Source organism: Sinocyclocheilus rhinocerous, unplaced genomic scaffold, assembly GCF_001515625.1.
Source record: "Sinocyclocheilus rhinocerous isolate Xijiao unplaced genomic scaffold, SAMN03320098_v1.1 scaffold1166, whole genome shotgun sequence".
Taxonomy (NCBI): Eukaryota; Metazoa; Chordata; class Actinopteri; order Cypriniformes; family Cyprinidae; genus Sinocyclocheilus; species Sinocyclocheilus rhinocerous.
The window spans coordinates 720233-738033 of record NW_015646356.1 but is presented as its reverse complement, the minus strand read 5'-3'; the positions used below and the strand labels follow the sequence as shown (position 1 = coordinate 738033).

The following is a 17801-nucleotide window of genomic DNA, read 5'->3' as shown; positions in this document are numbered from 1 at the left end:
GGGGGTGTGTTAGAACGAGCCGTTTTAGGTAGGCGTGATTGACTCTTAACTTTTATAAAGAATATCTCTTTGGATTTGAGACTTTAGTCTTTGCAACTTTACAGATCTTCTTTGTGCACCAAGAGCTTGTAACACTCCAAAGAGAAAGGAAAAATTGAAATCGCATCATATGGCCCCTTTAATATTTGTGAATGGCTCTTTTAACTGGAAACAGCTATTCTGAAATTTCACAAGCACCATCTTTGTTTTCTCAAGATTTTCTTGGTGTATATAGCCAAGAATCATTGTGCAACAAACCTGCTGAATATTTGCAAATTCCAATTAAAATAGAAGCATATTGGATTGCTGTCATTATTTAAAACATTTGTTCTAGTGTTGACTAACACACTGCCAACGGATTACCTTTTCCTAGTAGTTCAGATGAACTGATCCGAAAACCACATCAGGGCCTACTTCTGTAAAACCAAATGCCACGATATCACCTGTTGTTCTTTTTGCTTCTACTTTATAACCAAGCTAAAACACAAATTTTGAAACCAAGATCAGATTGTTGTAAGGTTTCAGGCTGGTTCAGGTTTTTCACCACTGACCAGACTTCCAAAATGCCTTCCTTGCGATATTAACCATGCTTTACTCACAAGAACTGAGCTAAAGCTATGATATGATGGTGCCATTCTGTGTAAACATGATTAAAATCATCAGCAAAATGCATTAGATTGACTGATGTTTATAAGCGATTTGTCTTTGTTCTTTTTGAAATGGCGTGACGTAACCATAACCTCTCAGTGGTCTTTAAAGCTGGTAAGTGATGTGTGTTTTTGACTGCTGTTGTATAGATATGAGGTTTAAGAATAGACTTTGTGTTTAGTTCTAGGACACTATGACTGCAATAAAACCCTCTCTTTCCTCATGTCGTACCGCTTAAAGATGTATTTCTTATAGTGTGGCTAAATGTTTATAAATAAAGAGGAATTGCAAAATTAGAATGTATGCAAACAAATGGGCCTATTAAAACCCTAGGAAGGACATCTCTCTTAAGAATGGCTGTTTATACCATGTGCTCTGCGACCGTCTTCGACTGCGACTGGATGCTTGTCAGTGTTTCTTTGCCTCAAACCAATAACCTGTATTTGTACAGGCACCAACACTAGAGGACCTCAGCCACCTTCCTCCTGAACAGAGACGCAAAAAACTTCAACAGAGGATCGATGAGCTGAATAAAGAACTACAGAAAGAAATGGACCAAAGGTAGACCGTGGAGAGTGCTACTCAGTCTTTTTGTTTGTTTGTTTCTATAAATTCTCCGTCTAGCATTGTTTCCTGAATTAAAAAATGCGAGTAGCCCTTTTTTTTTTTTGCTGAGAAAAACATCTTTCTATTGGCTAAACTTCCTATTGGCATAAAAACCTGAATTTATTATTTTTTTATTATTATTATTATTTTTTTTATTTTTTACTAATAATCATATCCATTTATATTAATTTATTATTAATTTATTTATTTTAATTATTTGTGTTGATACTTTTTTCCTTCGTTTTTTGTCTCCCCTGTGTTTGCAGCCATGCATGCTCACAGCTTAAACACTTAAAAACCTATTAAATAGCTAGAGGATAGTATCTCAATATCATAATTGTCTTTGTCGCAGAGATGCTCTTAACAAAATGAAGGATGTTTATGAGAAGAATCCTCAGATGGGAGATCCTGGAAGTCTCCAGCCCAAGATTTCAGAGACCATATGCAACATGGAGAAACTCCGCTCCGAGATCCATAAAAATGAGGTAACCTTCCCAGAGGATCAGCTTATTGTTGCAGTCTTATAAGGAAGCACAGCCTCCGAATGTACATCTAGATAAATTTGACATAAAACAGCTGATCTGTGTGTCAGCACCATCTAGTGGAGGAATGGATATAATGCGAATTCTGCATCAAGTTTCTCATAATAAGCCTTTGAATTTAACAGATGTTCATTGGTAGTACAAAATATTTGGACCTGTTATCACTCTTCACCTCTGTCTCTCCATCTCAGAGTTGGCTAGCAGAGGTTGAAGGAAAGCACGGATCCCGTAGTGAGCGACGTCCCAGTGCAGATGTGAACCATCATGCACCCCACGGCAGAGAGAGGTCTGCACTTCCTGATTACGTTTATCTACATTCTCAAGATAGACAGACTAATAATATGTCTATATGTCTATGTATACAGCCGTCTCTTTTATGAGTGCCTGAACTGTTTGTAAATCCATGAGTAGAGGAGCTGTTGAGCTTTTCTTGCTGTTCTGCAAGATTTTTGTAGATATAAATGAGTAGAAAGGCACAGCAGTGGGATTCAAATAGTCATGTAGTTGGAATACCAATCATAAATCATTCAATGCTAGGGCAGATTGACTAAAATTTAATATCAGCTGTTTTCAACATTGATAATAATAATAAATGTTTCTCAAGGCACCAAATCGTCATATTAGAATGATTTCTGAAGGATCATGTGACACTGAAGACTGGAGTAATGATGCTGAAAATTCAGCTTCACCATCACAGGAATATTTAATATATTTAAAACTATATTGCAATATAAAACTGCTATTTCAATTTGTAATATTTCACAATATTACTGTTTTACTGTATTTTTGCTCAAATAAATGTATGAGTGTAAGCATAAGATGTTAAGAGATTTCTTTTTAAGACATTAAACATATTTAGAATAGTAGTGCACTTACTTGCAAATGTACTTAATCTCATTACATTTTCTTTTTATTTGGGTCTTGATGTGCGTAAACCAAAAGAAATGACAAAGATACATGAATCACTAAACATGTGATATCAGTGGAACTGTAGTGGTTGTCATATGTAACGACTGTGCACTCCAGTCCTATTCAAGTGCTTTGCGCCTCCACATTTCACACCGAACATAAAGGTGCTTTGACGCTCTTCTTCTCTCTTTCAGCCCTGAAGGCAGTTACACAGATGATCACAGTCAGGAGCATCGGTCTCCACCGCAGCCAGACCCACATGAATTTGACGACGAGTTTGACGATGACGATCCTCTCCCTGCTATTGGCCACTGCAAAGCTCTCTACTCTTTTGATGGTACAAAAACACCTTGCATTAAATGTTTCTTGTTTACAACTTTGCACATAGTTTCTGTGTTCATCTATGTGGCTTAAATTCTTGTTAAAGTATTAAAAATGTGTTTGTTCCTTAGGCTCTAACGAAGGCACGTTGGTAATGAACGAGAACGAGGTGCTCTACGTCATAGAGATAGATAAAGGTGACGGATGGACGAGGGTTCGGAAACAAGGCGGAGAGGAGGGCTACATCCCCACGTCCTATGTGGAGATCACACTGGAGAAAAACAGCAAAGGTGCGGTCACCTACATATGACATCACCCACGGCAGCACCGCCTAGTCATGACATCACACATGGGGGAGCGTGTGTCAGATTTACCGTGACTCATCAAGTGCAGCTCGGCTGACTGCCATATGCCTTTGTTCACCATGTGAGCTCAAGGACAAACACACACAGACACACTGGCTAAAGTGACTATTTCCTCTGCACTGTGACTTTGCTGCAGCAGATTCAACTGTAGAGATTTGTATAGCTTTTATTCCATTTTTAATTAGTGCTTAATGCATGGTTTTTAATCAGTTTTATATCGTCGGAGCAAATCTGAACAAAATGCATCAGCTCCTTTTCAAATGTCTGTTTGTCTGAGTGGTAATTTGCTCATAATAATGAGAAAAACTGTCACACTTCAATCATGAGCTCTTATGTTTTTATGCATGTTGTAACTAAAGTACGCTCTACTTGGAGCATCTTCTCATTGTTTCTACAGTCCGATCACAGTATGTACTTCTGAACTTTCAGTTCATGCAGTTCTTCCAGCTTTCTCCAAAGTGTTATTTCCTTGCTGCTAAATTGTCCTCATTGCAGCACCAAACCTGATTCACTTCAACTTTTCCTGCGAGTGCTACTCTTCTGTTTAAATTTGTAGTGGCACAAGTTCCTTTTTAATGTGTGCCCTGAAATTGAAAGCATATAATAAATATGATCCAAGATCGACTTGGGCTGGCTCACTAGCGCCCTCTATCTTTTTCCTCTGTCGCTGATCGATCTTTGTTGTCGGTGGACCTGTCAATGACTCTGTCCTCTCTTTTCTCTGTGGCTACAGGTTCCTGATTGGATGAGTGGGGTTCTGTGGTGTTTGGTGGACGGGACTCACTGCTGTGGGTCTGTTAGTGGGGCGGTGGGGCGAATTTAAGACCGAGATTGTGTTGGGGCAGGTTGCATGTTTGCATGCTGTTTGTGTCATGGCCATTAACATCATTGCATTGCAGCAGACATTCCAGGGAATATCTGGGAGGGATTGGGAGAACGGGGAAAGATGCTCTCGAGCAATAATGGAGAAGCCAAAAAGAGTCGTTGCCTGGCACTAACATATTCAGCGGAATGTGTGTCTGTCTGTACCGTCATCTCATGTTCATCATAACATGCACCTGCATGATCCAGCAGCCTTTCATTCCTCATTCCGTTCTGACCAATTGACCCCTTATTAGGATTTAACCACTTTTTATCCAAACCACTTTTTTAGTGTCTGTTTCCATTGACTTTTCTCTTCCACATTGATGCATTCCATGTTAACCATGAGTCTCAAAAGCATGACCAATCAGAGTAGAGGAAGCATGGTGCTTCGGTAGCCAATGCGACAGTCCCCACAGCAACATCCACCCACTAGCCCTGCCCCCTTTTGCCATAGTTTGGAGGCTGGAAGGAGCCAGCAGGAGGACCCAACACCATATAAAACAAGCAGAGAACCGCCAGCGAGGACCTCTGAACACCAACCATCATCTCTGCCTTCATTACAGGCCTCTGTGTGGAAACGGGTCTATCTGACCCTCGGTGCCCCAAAAAACTGCTTGTTCTTGGGCTGCCAGCTCTCTGCTGTGCTTTCTTCATTTCTCGTCCAGCTCCTGATGTCACATGTGCTAAAAGAACATGCTCACTGCCTCCAAACAAGGGACCACACGTCTCCAGAATCCGATCTCAAGTGCGTGTATTTGTGAATGTGATTCTTACATATAAAACTGTGTATGCATATGGATGCATATGTATATACCTAGTTAGTTTTTATTATTAAACTGTACTATGTATTAACATCTTTATTTCAGAATGAATGTTTTTATCGGGATTTTTTTAAAGGTTTTTTTTTTGTAACCGAGCGAGTGACTTTCAGGCTTTGCTTTTAAGAACCGTGCCGTAATCGCTTTGTAACCAGTTCTTCTTCCTGTCTGAACTCTGTTCTCAATAGGACCCTGGTCTTAACCGATGCACTTTTTACCCCGTTGCATTTGAATTGAAATTTTAGGGAGTGAATGATGTCGGATATGAATGCTTCCTTTTGTGTGAATGTGTTGTACAGTAAGACAACGTTGACCACTATATACTGGGGTTTGTGTTGGAGCAAGAGCAACTGAGAAATAAATACCTATGTCTGTTTGTCTCGTTCATCCTGCCTTTTATTTCTTCAGTCTGTGTTTAGCCTGATGTATTTTGTGATTTATTTCATCACTATTGCTTGTTTTTTCAGCAGCCAAGGATTCTAACCTGAAAGTGTGTATTTGCAGTGCATCATGTGCTGTTATAGATAATAGTTTTGTCAATAACACACACACACACCCACACGCACTACTGTTCAAAAGTTTGGGCTCAGTAAGATTTTTTTTAAATGTTTTTAACCAGATATCTAATATTTTAGGCTCACCAAGGCTGATCCAAAATGCAGTAAAAATAGTAAAATATAATTACAAAGTAGAAGAACTGTTTTGTATTTTAATATATTTTAAAATGTAATGTATTCCAGTAATGGCAAAGCTGAATTTTCAGCAGGTATTACTCCATTCTTCAGTGTCACATGATCCTTCAGAAATCATTCTGATATTTTTATTTGGTGCTCAAGAAACATTTCTTATTATAAATGTTAAAAACATTGTGCTGCTTTATATTTGAGTGGAAATCATGATGCATTCTTTGATTAATAGAAAGAACAGCATTTACTTAAAATAGAAATCTTTAAATTAAAAAAGAATTATGCTATTTTTAATCAATTTAACACAAGCTTGCTGAATAAAAAAAAAACATACTGATCCTCCTTATACAGTATATATTACACATGAGGAAAAATCGTGTGTAACAATTAAAAAGCTTTATTAGATATTTATTCAATATTTTCAGAATATTTCATTTATGGGTGACTATTTACAGGTCAATAATACTTAATACAATATATTACACAAACTAGCCTTCACATGCTTACACTAGTGATGATTATGTACATCTTTTTCCATGTGGGATTTTTAAACATATCAACACTGCTTTGACCAATAGGCTTCATGATATTTCTAAGTGTACAAACTTTACTACCTCGTGTTCCTTCATAGAGCTGCAAATTTGTCTTGAAGGTGTAGTCCATAATCTCAGTCGTCTCTTATCCATAACGTCATGTGTCATATGATTGAGCACATCCATACACCTCTCATGAAGCGTTCTCTCTGCCTCCAACGTTATATGTATTTCATAGGGTGGATGATATATTGGAAATTAGAAATATTCTATGTACTGGTACCTGCTCATTTCATAAGTGTGGAGCACAGCACGCCTCTGGAAGATGCATATGGAACAAATTAGCTCTCCACAGACAAGTGCCATTTCTGCTCATGAATGGCTTTTAACTTGCAATCTGCATGTGATCTATTGAAGCTCACATTTTGGTAGAGAATGTCCTTTTTCAGATGCAGATGACCTTTGACCTGACTCCACAGAGAGGTTCAGAGAGTCTAATATGTATATAAAGTGTCTGGTTTTTCAGAGTTCTGTGTGTTTGACTGGAGGCTCCAGTTTTCTGGACAGGGCCGTAAGGATGAGTTTGAATTTGTCGTATCGCTCTGTCTGGTCCACGGCCGCCCCCCTGCTGCCCCAGAGCAGACGCAACTGGAAATCAGTCCTCAAGATCTCCAGCATGTCATCATTAGCTTGGAATCCTGGAGAGAGAGTAAAGTTTCATTAAAGAATACTTTTTGGTAACACTTTACAGTAAGTTTCAATTTATTGTCATTAACAGTGTTGGGGAAAGTTACTTTTAAAAGTAATGCATTACAATATTGCGTTACTCCATAAAAAAGTAACTAATTACGTTACTTAGTTACTTTTTATGGAAAGTAATGCGTTACTTTACTAGTTACTTGAAAAAAAGTAATCTGATTACGTAACTCGCGTTACTTGTAATGCGTTACCCCCAACACTGGTCATTAATGCAATGGATATCAGGAAATAAAAATGAACAATTTTTACAGCATTTATTATTTAGGGTACTGTTAATGATTACTATTGTTCATTGTTAATTTGTTTTTACTTTAGCTAATGTTAAATTACACTACGTTAAAAACATTAGTACTTTATTTCAATATCTCAATATTAGTTTGTTCTTTCTTGATTATCTTGTAAAAATTTAATTATTTTATAATGAACCAGTTGGTAATTATATTGATTTAAGTCTCAGAAACCTTAAGTACATATCACTTCTTTAGTAGTTGCTTCATTGTGAGTCAGACATGACTAAAGTAATAACTTTTTCAGTAGACGAATCATATTAATTTAGTAACTGTTCTAAAGGATTTCTTAAACAGTTTGAGTCTTTTTTGAGAGATTCTTTTTAAGAACTAGCTCATAAGAGTCTAAGATTCGTGAATCAGACTACACTTGTCATGCTGTGTGCTTGTTTTGGTACCCAAACCTTTTAACTTCTTGAGGCAACCCATGATTTAAATGCAAATTTTCTTCTGGATTTTACGACTATGGCCTGAACGGCATTATTCCAAATCAGTTTCAATCCAATGGCGTATGAACATTCTATTACATAAATGTTTTTGGCTCACCAGTTCCCTCAAGTTAAAGCACTATTTTATTCCTGAAATGACTGCCTTGTCGTACCTTGGAGGATCCGTTGTGCATTGCAGGTGTATGTGTCCGCATTGCGTGCAATGGCACGAGCTCCTTCCAGGTGCCGGAACATGATTTCACAGCCCTGGTCATTGTTCTCCCAGACGTCCATACCTTCAAAGGTGACCACAGGCCTCTCCATCAAGGTGAGCAGCGGCATTAGCAGCGGAACACTGGCATTGCTCAGTGGGATTTCAGCTAGAAAGACGAGAACCAGAACTTCACTAAAGGTGGCCTATGGAGGGCATTTAATGTGTTTTATTGTAAGAAACTCACCACTTCCTTCATAGAGTCCTTTGTAGAATGGTTTCAAAGATTTCTCATAAATAATGGCAGTCTGCGTGTATTTTCTTCGCAAGCTAGTCCACGTATGATCCAGTCTGGTAATCTGTCCATACAAGAAAGATCACACAGATTAAAGCCTGTTTCTGTTGACCACACACTAAGGGAGGAAAAGTCTCAAGCGCAAGTGGTAGCTAGAAGGAGCTGTTGGGTACCTGAGGCATGTCCAGTGCTTTCATTATGGAGGAAAAGGCATAAAGATCTCCCATGGAGTCTTTCAGCTCCAGAGCTACCAGAATGATCCGGTTTAGGGTGGCTGCTCTCTCCTCCAGACTTCCTGTACACCCCAGGATATCCACAGCAACTCCAATCGCCATAGTGTTATGCCTGTTTAAGAAGAACCAGCCATGCATGTTAAATGTGTGGCCTACATGACATTAGATACTGCAACAACAAAAAACTCAGTTTCGTGAGTTTATCATATGCAAGAGTTAATATTCTCTGAGAGAGTTGTCCGCCCTTATGAGTCATCAAAAATCTGCTTAATACATCACATGCTGACAGCATCTGTTTACCTTTCCATGAGGTCCTGCCGCAGCTGTCTCCCATGAGGAAGGGTCACCAGCTCCAGCCCAGAGGTCACACCCATTTGACCTTTCACCTCCTCAGAAACATTTAATATCCTAGCAACCTGTAGCATGTACACAAAGCGTTTGCATCAAAGGAATTAACATCCAGAATAGAAAAGTATTGCACAGAAGCTAAGCTAAATTTGGGCTGTGGATGGGTCGACTGTTTTTGTCCATAATATTGGTCCTATGACTCACGTAATCAGCCAGCTTCAAATTTAATTCCCATATACACAGACAAACAACCTGGAGCCGCTTTCAAAAGCAGAAAGACATGTGGAGAAGTGGATAGTCACATGTATAAGAGACTTTCTGGGTCATTTTTAATTGGATTCATCTATATTTAGCCCCTGCTGTGTGGCACAACTGTGGTCTTGTCCTCTGGTTGGCTGGAAGAACCAGTCTCCAACCTGAAGAATAGGCTGACTCACATAATGAGCCTGTAATTACAGACATGTTGGTCATGATTGTATTCAGTAAGTGGGTGTGGATGGCTGTCCCTAATTCTGTGTTCATCTGTCTTGATTTTCTCCTTTGTTGTTGAGTGCTTAGTTTGACTTTTTTCCCCCTTAATTTTCCTTCCTATTTTTTTAAATCGAAAGCTATAAGATATACAATCTGTGATGGATAAGCTGTGTATTATCATACTATCTTAAGATTTTCATGATCAATATTAGCTTTTGTATTGTGTGACTGTGCAATTCTGTTAAAATTGGAGTCTGTAATATATACTTTTTTTTTTAGAAATTCACACTTTTATTCAGTGAGGGTGCATTAATTGATCAAAGTGACTAAACAATTATACTGTTTTCATGTAAATTATAATGAACATTCTATTGATTATGTAAATGTATCACATTTTCCACAAATTCACAATTTTTAAATAAAATAGAAGCAGTTGTTTTAAATTGTAATATTTCACTATATTACTGTTTTTACTGTATTTTTTTATATATCAAATTAATCCTTGGTGAGCATTGCAAGAATATACTACTTTTAAAAACTTTTAAAATCTTACAGACTCCAAAGTATACACTTAATTCTTAATTATTATAATTAAGGCTTAAAATTGCCTGTTAAATATTGGCATTTAAGCTACATTACCAGTAATAGTTATTTGGAAGGTCCAGTTTAGTTAATCCATTAAGTTTCATGAACTACATTTAACTATAAAGTTGATTTAGCACATTTTTAGCATTTGTAGAGATTTATATTAACGTGTCATCAACCAACATAAATTAACAATGAGTAATGGCATATTTATAAATTAACATGAACCTAGATTAGATGTTGTTCATTGTCAGGTCATGATACCTAATGCATGTTGATAAACTGAAAAGAATAAATATTAATTCACCAAAGTTTGATTTTATGTTGACTTCAAAGGCTCATAATTAATATTACCTGACAGTCTGCTTGCAGGATGTGTTTGGCGATGGTCTTTGGATCCTGACTGACGAGCAGCTCTTTGGCTTTCTTAAGCACTGTCATCTCCAGTGGCTTGTTCTCCACTGGTAGAAGCCGGAAGCTGATGTCACCAGGTCTGAACGCTGACTCGGTTTCAAACGCGGGTCTTTTGAAACCTTTCTTGCAGTCCTGTTCTTTATCCACATCCTCCTCGTTGTCTTCCCAGCTGTCGTTGTCTAGGGCCTCGATGGCATTATGATAGGAGCTGCGGTCAAGTTTTACGCTACTATCACATCTCCTTAACTCCTCCTCAGTCTTTAGCCTCTCCACATAGCCATTAGCTTGTGAGCTAGTCATCCTTACCCAGTCAGCAGGGCTGCATGGACTCAGTTCACAGTAGCTTAGTTCTGGACTCGATGGGCTGCCCGACTGCTGCTGTTGCTGGGATGAAGGTCGCTGTTTGTGGGGCTTTACTGGAGGGACTGGTGGGGAGAGGGTCTTCAGGCCAGGGGTGCAGGATACTCTCATAGAGGGAACCTTGCTGGGTTTAGGGGGTGGTTTGGGACACAGCTGGCTGTCGGATCCACGAATAGCCTCGCCAGGCTGGGTGTCAAAGGCCATTCTGCGTGGCACTGTGGGGCTCAGAGCTGGCTCACTTCCTGTGCGGAAAACTGGGGATTTGGGGCACGGCTGGTGCTCCATATGCTGAACCTGAGCCTGGGGCCTATAGCCTGAAAGCATACAATCAGCTTTTTATTCATTAAAGTAGAAAATATGTTGTAGATGGACATGGTAAAAAGGAAGTTGAATTCAAAGCTGCAAAGTTTTCTTTCTGCATTCTGCACGGTAAAGCAGATTCAGCGCTCTGGATTCTGACATGGACAGCAGAGCTGCGTTTTTCGCATAACCATATTTATTCCACTGACACAGGCATAAATGATCTCTATCCCCACTTTCATTCTTCTCCACAGAGCTTCTTCAACAAAACATTTTATTTTGCATTTCAATCCCACGTCTCATTTCACACATTTAACGTTCAGTAAGCCGAAGTGAATTTCAAAGGCGGAAACGTCAGCTTGACTTTGAGAACCACTTTCTCTTTGGCACAAAGTGAATGTGAGAAAGATGACTGGTTTTCAGGGCTGTCAGACGCGTGTATCGCTGGAGGTTTGGAGGTGTGACGGGGTATCAATGAGGATGAGAGCTGACAGGCACTCACCGATAGGGAGAAAGCTCTCCGACTGATGGGTCTTCAGTGGCCGTCTCCTCTCCTGAACGTGGTTTAGACATGCTGGTTGACTTCCACACTTATCTTTGTTGCTGTGAACGAGAAAGACAGGTCATTTAGTTTGTTCTCTAAAAGTCTTTTGGACTATGACATGAAGGTTACACCACTTTAAACTGAGTTCATTTCAAAGCTGCGTGGCATGAATTTTTAAAAGTACAAATTCAGTGTAATCTCTCAGTTAATGTTAGGCAACCTGCAATTATTTGAATACCATTTCTAAATTGCTAAGTTAATAAGTTATTTTGACACATTGTTTCGAGAAGTTAGACTCCCATGTGCTGAATCTGCACAAATAAGTAAAACTTTCACTTATTTTATGATTACTGATGCTAAAAATCTCTTTATATTATTGTGAAGCTGTCACATTGTGGGACTGAATAATTGAACATATAAGTAGTTCCACATAAATAATACACATTTAATCAATATTCAAAAGTAAAAGTTGCTTTCTTTCTAATTTGCTAGCTTGAAAAATGCCGTATTTACTTCCTCCCGGGGTCCTAATGAGCAAACCTGTCAAGGATTTCCAAAAGATTGCAGTTAACAAATGGGAGTTTGTGAGTTACACCACAAGACCCAATAAGTATTGACAAAATTATATAGGTTTTACTGTATAAGCTTGGGGATAATATGCAAATTCTTGACTAGTCACTTTTCAAAGTAGACCCCAATTATATAATGCAAATTTATTTAAATTGTATCACTAGTATTGTTTATTTTGATGCTTCTTTTCTATTTCAGAGTTCAAGATGGACAGTCGAACCACAGATGAATTTCCTTTTACTTCAAATTGCTTAAAAAGATTGAATCATGTGAGCTAAATCTCTGTGATCTAGCCAAGTGTTGAAAATGTGAAAGGAATGAATTATTGGCCTCTCTTTTTAGGGACAGCAAAATTGCATGCATTACAAATTACATGAAAAAAAGGCTAAATACAGATTCTGAAAAAGCCACATTACACAAACCGTTTGAGAACTAGAATCTGTAATTAGTAATTTGTAAATCCTTTAACGGGTAAAATAATTAATCTCTAATTTTCTCAAATATATAATTAAAACGCCTTCCAGAGCATTTTTCTTGCCAATGCATAATGGTGTAAAGTGCCATAGGATAGTCTTTCTCTCACCTGAGGAGATTCCCACGGCTGAGGGTGTGATCCTGGGTGTGTCCGTTCATGATATTCAGACTCAACCGTTTGGAAGTCAGGCTCTTTCTCTCTGAGTATCCCGCCTCTACACGTATAGATCCAACTCCATATTTCTCCTCCAGGCATCTCAGAGGCAGAGCTCTGTTGATTGGCTGAAAGATAATCGCTCCGACAACCTCAGATACCGGCTCACGGTTGCCTACGTAGTATCGCACCAACGCGGGGACGCTGTCAAATCCCTCCTTCTCAAACAGGTACTGAACACGTGAATAGGCCTCGTTCATGGCTACCACGCGTTTGTTGATTTTGAAGTGTTGAGGGGTGTTCTTCCACTGGCAGGTCAGAACGTAGTTTCCCGGGCTGGACAGCGAGTCTCGGATCAGAAAGTCTCCATCTCTCTGAACCAGGTTTTCAGCCACCTTAAATTCAAACATACACACAATTTTTGTTGTTTTTGTAGTCACTGTTTTTTTCTCTTTCATATATATTTTCCTTCCTCCTTCGTTTCAAGAGTATTGCATGTTGGATCTTGGCCTAGATGTTAGTGCACATGAAGTTGTGGTGCTCATGCAGGAGCTCAAACAGTGGAGGAAACATTTTGAAGCTAGTATGGCTTTGTACTAATGATATTCTGTCTGATCAGATTATGTACACATCCTGCAAACATTACCAAACTACTTTTATGACAATGATTCATGGCATGACCTAGATATTACTTTCTTTTGTGGATCGCTAGTGCATTCAACCAGTTTAGAATGATGGACTACCTCTCCAAACTGAATGTTAGGTTTCTGGAAGCTGTTCAGAATATTAATGAGTCAGTATGTAAATCATTCTGGAGATCAGAAAAATCAACCTAGAATAATGGGGGGGGGGGGGGGTATATTTTTATATATTTCCTTATTTGTTTTTAATGTCATATGTTTATTAGTTTATATGAGAAATTAGATTAAAGTAAGTTTATATGTCATTGTTTCATATTACTTCTCACTATGTGCTCATGAAAAGATCAAACACTAATAAATCTGTTAGCATGTGTGTTTGGAGCTGTGGGGCGGCAGTGGCACCAGGAAAAGAGTCATTAAGTGTGATTAGAATCTCTTAAGTGTTTATGATGGTGTGCTAAACAGCTATTCTCAGGCCTTTCTTATAGTATAAAACAGCAGCTAAAAAGCTTAGCTTTTTGTTTATGTCCAAATATGCATAGTTTCACAGGTTGCTGCCTGTCTTGTCATCTGTTATTAATAGTATTCGTCTTTTACCATCTTTTTTCAGTGACAAACAAAACAGATGGGCATTTACAGGAAACACTTTTGAAATAAAGCACAGGTCATTTCACACCACTGGTCATAAAGTGATGCATGTCAAATCGGTAAATGCCTGTCTTTCCTCTTTCCTTGTCTGTAGTTTGTTTGGTTAACTCGAGCCGAGCAGGTCAGACTCGTCCAGCTGAAAGACTCATGGGTAAACACAAGCTGTAGTGCAGCACACATGCTGTCAGGGGTTTTGTAATAATCACAGGGTGTGTAGTGATCCAAGGACCACATCCATCATCCAAGTGGATGCTGCACACTGGTGGTGGTTGAGGAGAGACCCCCACACACACATGATTGTAAAGCGCTTTGGGTGTACAACAATACACAATATAAAAGTGCTATATAAATGCATCATTCATTCATTCAAAAGAATCAGACTCACTGATTCCTTTTAACAGTGCTGATTGTAGAGAATGTATTAACAATCCAGATATGCAATTTAAGGGCACCTTTTTATCCATTGTGATGGCTGTAAGAGTTTGTCTTATTCATGAACCCGATGAACTATATTCTAAGGTCATTCATAAGGTGTGTTGAGCTATGATGAATAAGTTTGTTCTTTCTGACTATATTTGTGGTGTAAGCAGTAGCCGGACTCTGGATGCTGGTAGTTCTGATCATATGATGCCGTTAAATAAATACATCTCAGGTCAAATAGCAGTTATGATTCATCACTGTATTAACCACTCTTGCTCTGTTACAATTGTTGATGGATGAGCTGTCAGTTTCAGGGGCATATCCTGCAAAGGAGCATGGGAAAGAGGAGCCAGGGTACATGGTTTTCATAAGAGCAGATCTGTAGCTGTCAGCACTGTGATGTTTGCCACGATGAGAAACTGTTGATGGCTGTTTCTGAATAAAGCTTGGTGTTAATGAACCATCCAGAATACAGTAGTTAAGCACAGTGAATTGTACTAGAGATATTGTTAGTCTGAGTTTTGCTGTTTGACAAGCATTCAGTCCAGACTCCACATTTAGTGTTTTGTTTCAGTGAAATGTTTTGTTTTCCTTGATCATGGATCAAGTCTGGGTGTGAAAGTGACTTTTCTTGTTCTGGACCGGTTTGATGCCTGTAACCAGTTCAGAACATATTGATCAACCATTACATAGGTTCTTAAATACACCATAGCCCTTGGGCCTTGCGAAGCAAATACTTGCCACTTCTATATGCTTCCCCCCCACTTATTTCTAGCATCTAATCATTAATATGCACTTTCACATAGTCAAGTAAGTAAAATTGCATGTTAAAGGAACATTTTTAGAACACTAGACACTGTATTTATAGGTTATTATTTTGCACAACATGCCTATATGTAATCTAATGTTAGTAAAATATTTGTTATGTTTCATAATTTTTGACCATTGTTTTTGAAGTATTAGGACACTGTAGCCTATGAATCATGATAATACAATAGTATTCTTTGAAGTAACTTGTAGTACCTTGTAAAAACAGATGTAAGTAGAAAAAAAAGTAGATGCATGTGGTATCAGAGAACGGTGATACCGATATCCTACATCATTTTGTCATGATACTTCCATGGTACTTTTTGTACATTTAGCAAGTTAGCCATAAGAACATCTAATGCAAGTCATATCCTCAGTGTTTTTCTTCCCTTAATCAAGTATTATTGGCCAGAGCTCTAACTGAAGCAAACATGGCCACATGTCTTTAATTCATTATCTTTTATACAAAGAAAGTGAATGTTTAAGTGCCAGATACAGGCATGACTTCACTGTCACTCAAGGAGAGAGTGATGCCCAGGAAAGTTGTACCTGTCTAGGGATGGCTCCATGATACCAGGCATGGCTCCTTGGTTCCTCACTGCTCAGTTTCAGTTCTTCTTCTAGTTCTCTCCGAAGCTTCTCCGGTGGTCCATCCATGATGTACTTGTCCCTCGAAAACTGCACATAGATGGGCACAGAAGAGTACGTTAGAGCCATGGTGGCCCTAGATAGTATGTTAGTCTTTATGATTGAAGTATGTGTATCAGTCTTTTTAGTCTCTTCTCTTTTTCTATTCCCCTCCCTTCTTTTTGCCCTGTGACTCAGTATCTGACTGGCTGATGGATCCCGTGCTTCCTGTGCTGATAAGTCCCGCCCTCTTCCTGTCTGTCTCCGCCTCTTTAAGCCGCGGGGCAAGCCGTACCTTTACCTGCACGCACGCCCCAGTGCTCTGATTCATCATGGATTTTCTGGTTTGTTGAAAAAATGCGTGTCACCTTAGAGGGTTGTGGATTTCACAATTGAGGAATTTAAGAATAGTTCTTTTCAATAAGCTGCTTAAAAGAAATGCACTCATTAGTCATTTTCTATGAAACATGAGCTTTGATTAGTTTGTACTAATACCATAAATCAAATTTGTAATATACTTGATAAAGCTCAGTTTGTTATCTTCCCCAACTAGGTTGTGTTTCATTCATAGGCTTGCTTTCAGTGTCTCAATAACATAACTCGGTCATGTGAGCAGATTGTCAGTGTAATAGAATTTCAAAACAAATGGCACAAATAGCACTTATAATCTCATGCGTTTCAACATTGATCCCTATACAACAACTGAAATGTAGACAGATTATGCCCTTTTAATTCTCGCAATATCCTCCATGTCTTAACAGCACATGCCATTGTTGTTTATCAACAAAGTAGGAGTTGTAATAATGCTCTTCTGTGGCCAAATTAATCTGGTTATGTTTGGAATGGTATACAGTACTATTGTACTGCACATGTAATATGTTATCAATGATAAAAGCTTTATTAATTAAATATATACGAAATGATTCATTGTTAGTTTGTGAAATGTAATGCATTAATGTTAACATGCTTTTAAAATATTATAATTTGCTTGCTGTATACATATTGCTCAAACAGTATGAAGTACATACCTAGTAAAAGTAGTAGTACAGGGTTTGGGGCAGTGCAGCATGTGAGAGAAATCTGTTATAATCAAAGAATTTTGGGGGAAATGTTTCATGGTTTCTCCAAAAAATATTAAGCAGCACAACTGTTTTCATCACTGATGATAATGTTTCTTGAGCACAAACTCAGCATAAAACTGTTATTTTAAATTGTAATAATATAGTAGTTAACAATATTACTGTTTACTTTTTTTAATCAAATAAATGCATCCTTGGTGAGCATAAGAAGACTTCTTTCAAAAACATGTCAAAATCTTACAGATGCTAAACTTTTCAATCTGTTTTTCTCAATCATAAACCCTCATTTTCCTGAATTTGTGATTTTTATTCATATTTCTATGAGGCTGAGGGCATAAGCACTTTGTGGAGTGCCTAACAACTCTCTTTCTCCTATCATGGATTACTATCATGGTTTATTGCTTTATCGGCCATGAAAGTTTGAACTGCATGCTGTGCTTGTGTTACAACCAGGGCAAAAAAAGAGGCTGTTACATATTTTAGATAGGGGATTTCAAGCATAATCTTGTGTTTCCTTCTTTTTGGTTAAGTGCTTGGAATGCCAGCTATGTGTGGTACCCAACTTCAGAGACCTAAAGTGGTACTTTTGTGCTCTAGCTGGTAGTTGTACGCAGTGGGTACTCAAGCATGGCACTGCAGCATAACCCCAAGCTAAATCTGTGCGTGAGGGGAAAATTCCCAGCAGGACTCCTCGTTTCAACTTTGTAGTTGTGGTCTATTGAGCAATATGTCAAATGAAACCGACATAAGGGCAAAGGTAATTGGAATTGATGAGTGACTGACTGTGTGTGTGTGTGTGTGTGTGTGTGTGTGTG

General features: G+C 38.5%; 2 protein-coding genes across 4 annotated transcripts in view; one reads left to right on the top strand and one right to left on the bottom strand.

The window, feature by feature from the left end:
- Window positions 1-4054, top strand: part of LOC107707572 (formin-binding protein 1-like) — a 56834-nt gene extending 52780 nt beyond the window's left edge. Inside the window, exons 11-16 of the mRNA XM_016511639.1 lie at window positions 787-801; window positions 1139-1248; window positions 1646-1778; window positions 2027-2121; window positions 2939-3081; window positions 3197-4054. Coding sequence (XP_016367125.1) covers window positions 787-801; window positions 1139-1248; window positions 1646-1778; window positions 2027-2121; window positions 2939-3081; window positions 3197-3375 — 675 coding nt within the window. The 3' untranslated portion in view covers window positions 3376-4054. The remainder of the gene's footprint in view (window positions 1-786; window positions 802-1138; window positions 1249-1645; window positions 1779-2026; window positions 2122-2938; window positions 3082-3196) is intronic.
- Window positions 4055-6179: 2125 nt separating this feature from the next.
- LOC107707585 (breast cancer anti-estrogen resistance protein 3-like) overlaps window positions 6180-17801 on the bottom strand; it is a 57998-nt gene continuing 46376 nt past the window's right edge. For all 3 annotated transcript variants that reach the window (XM_016511662.1, XM_016511663.1, XM_016511664.1), the window contains 9 exons: window positions 15830-15958; window positions 12720-13159; window positions 11525-11625; window positions 10303-11036; window positions 8845-8960; window positions 8485-8656; window positions 8264-8375; window positions 7979-8185; window positions 6180-7029 (listed from right to left, as the gene is read on the bottom strand). In XM_016511662.1, coding sequence (XP_016367148.1) covers window positions 6854-7029; window positions 7979-8185; window positions 8264-8375; window positions 8485-8656; window positions 8845-8960; window positions 10303-11036; window positions 11525-11625; window positions 12720-13159; window positions 15830-15958 — 2187 coding nt within the window. In that variant the 3' untranslated portion in view covers window positions 6180-6853. The remainder of the gene's footprint in view (window positions 7030-7978; window positions 8186-8263; window positions 8376-8484; window positions 8657-8844; window positions 8961-10302; window positions 11037-11524; window positions 11626-12719; window positions 13160-15829; window positions 15959-17801) is intronic.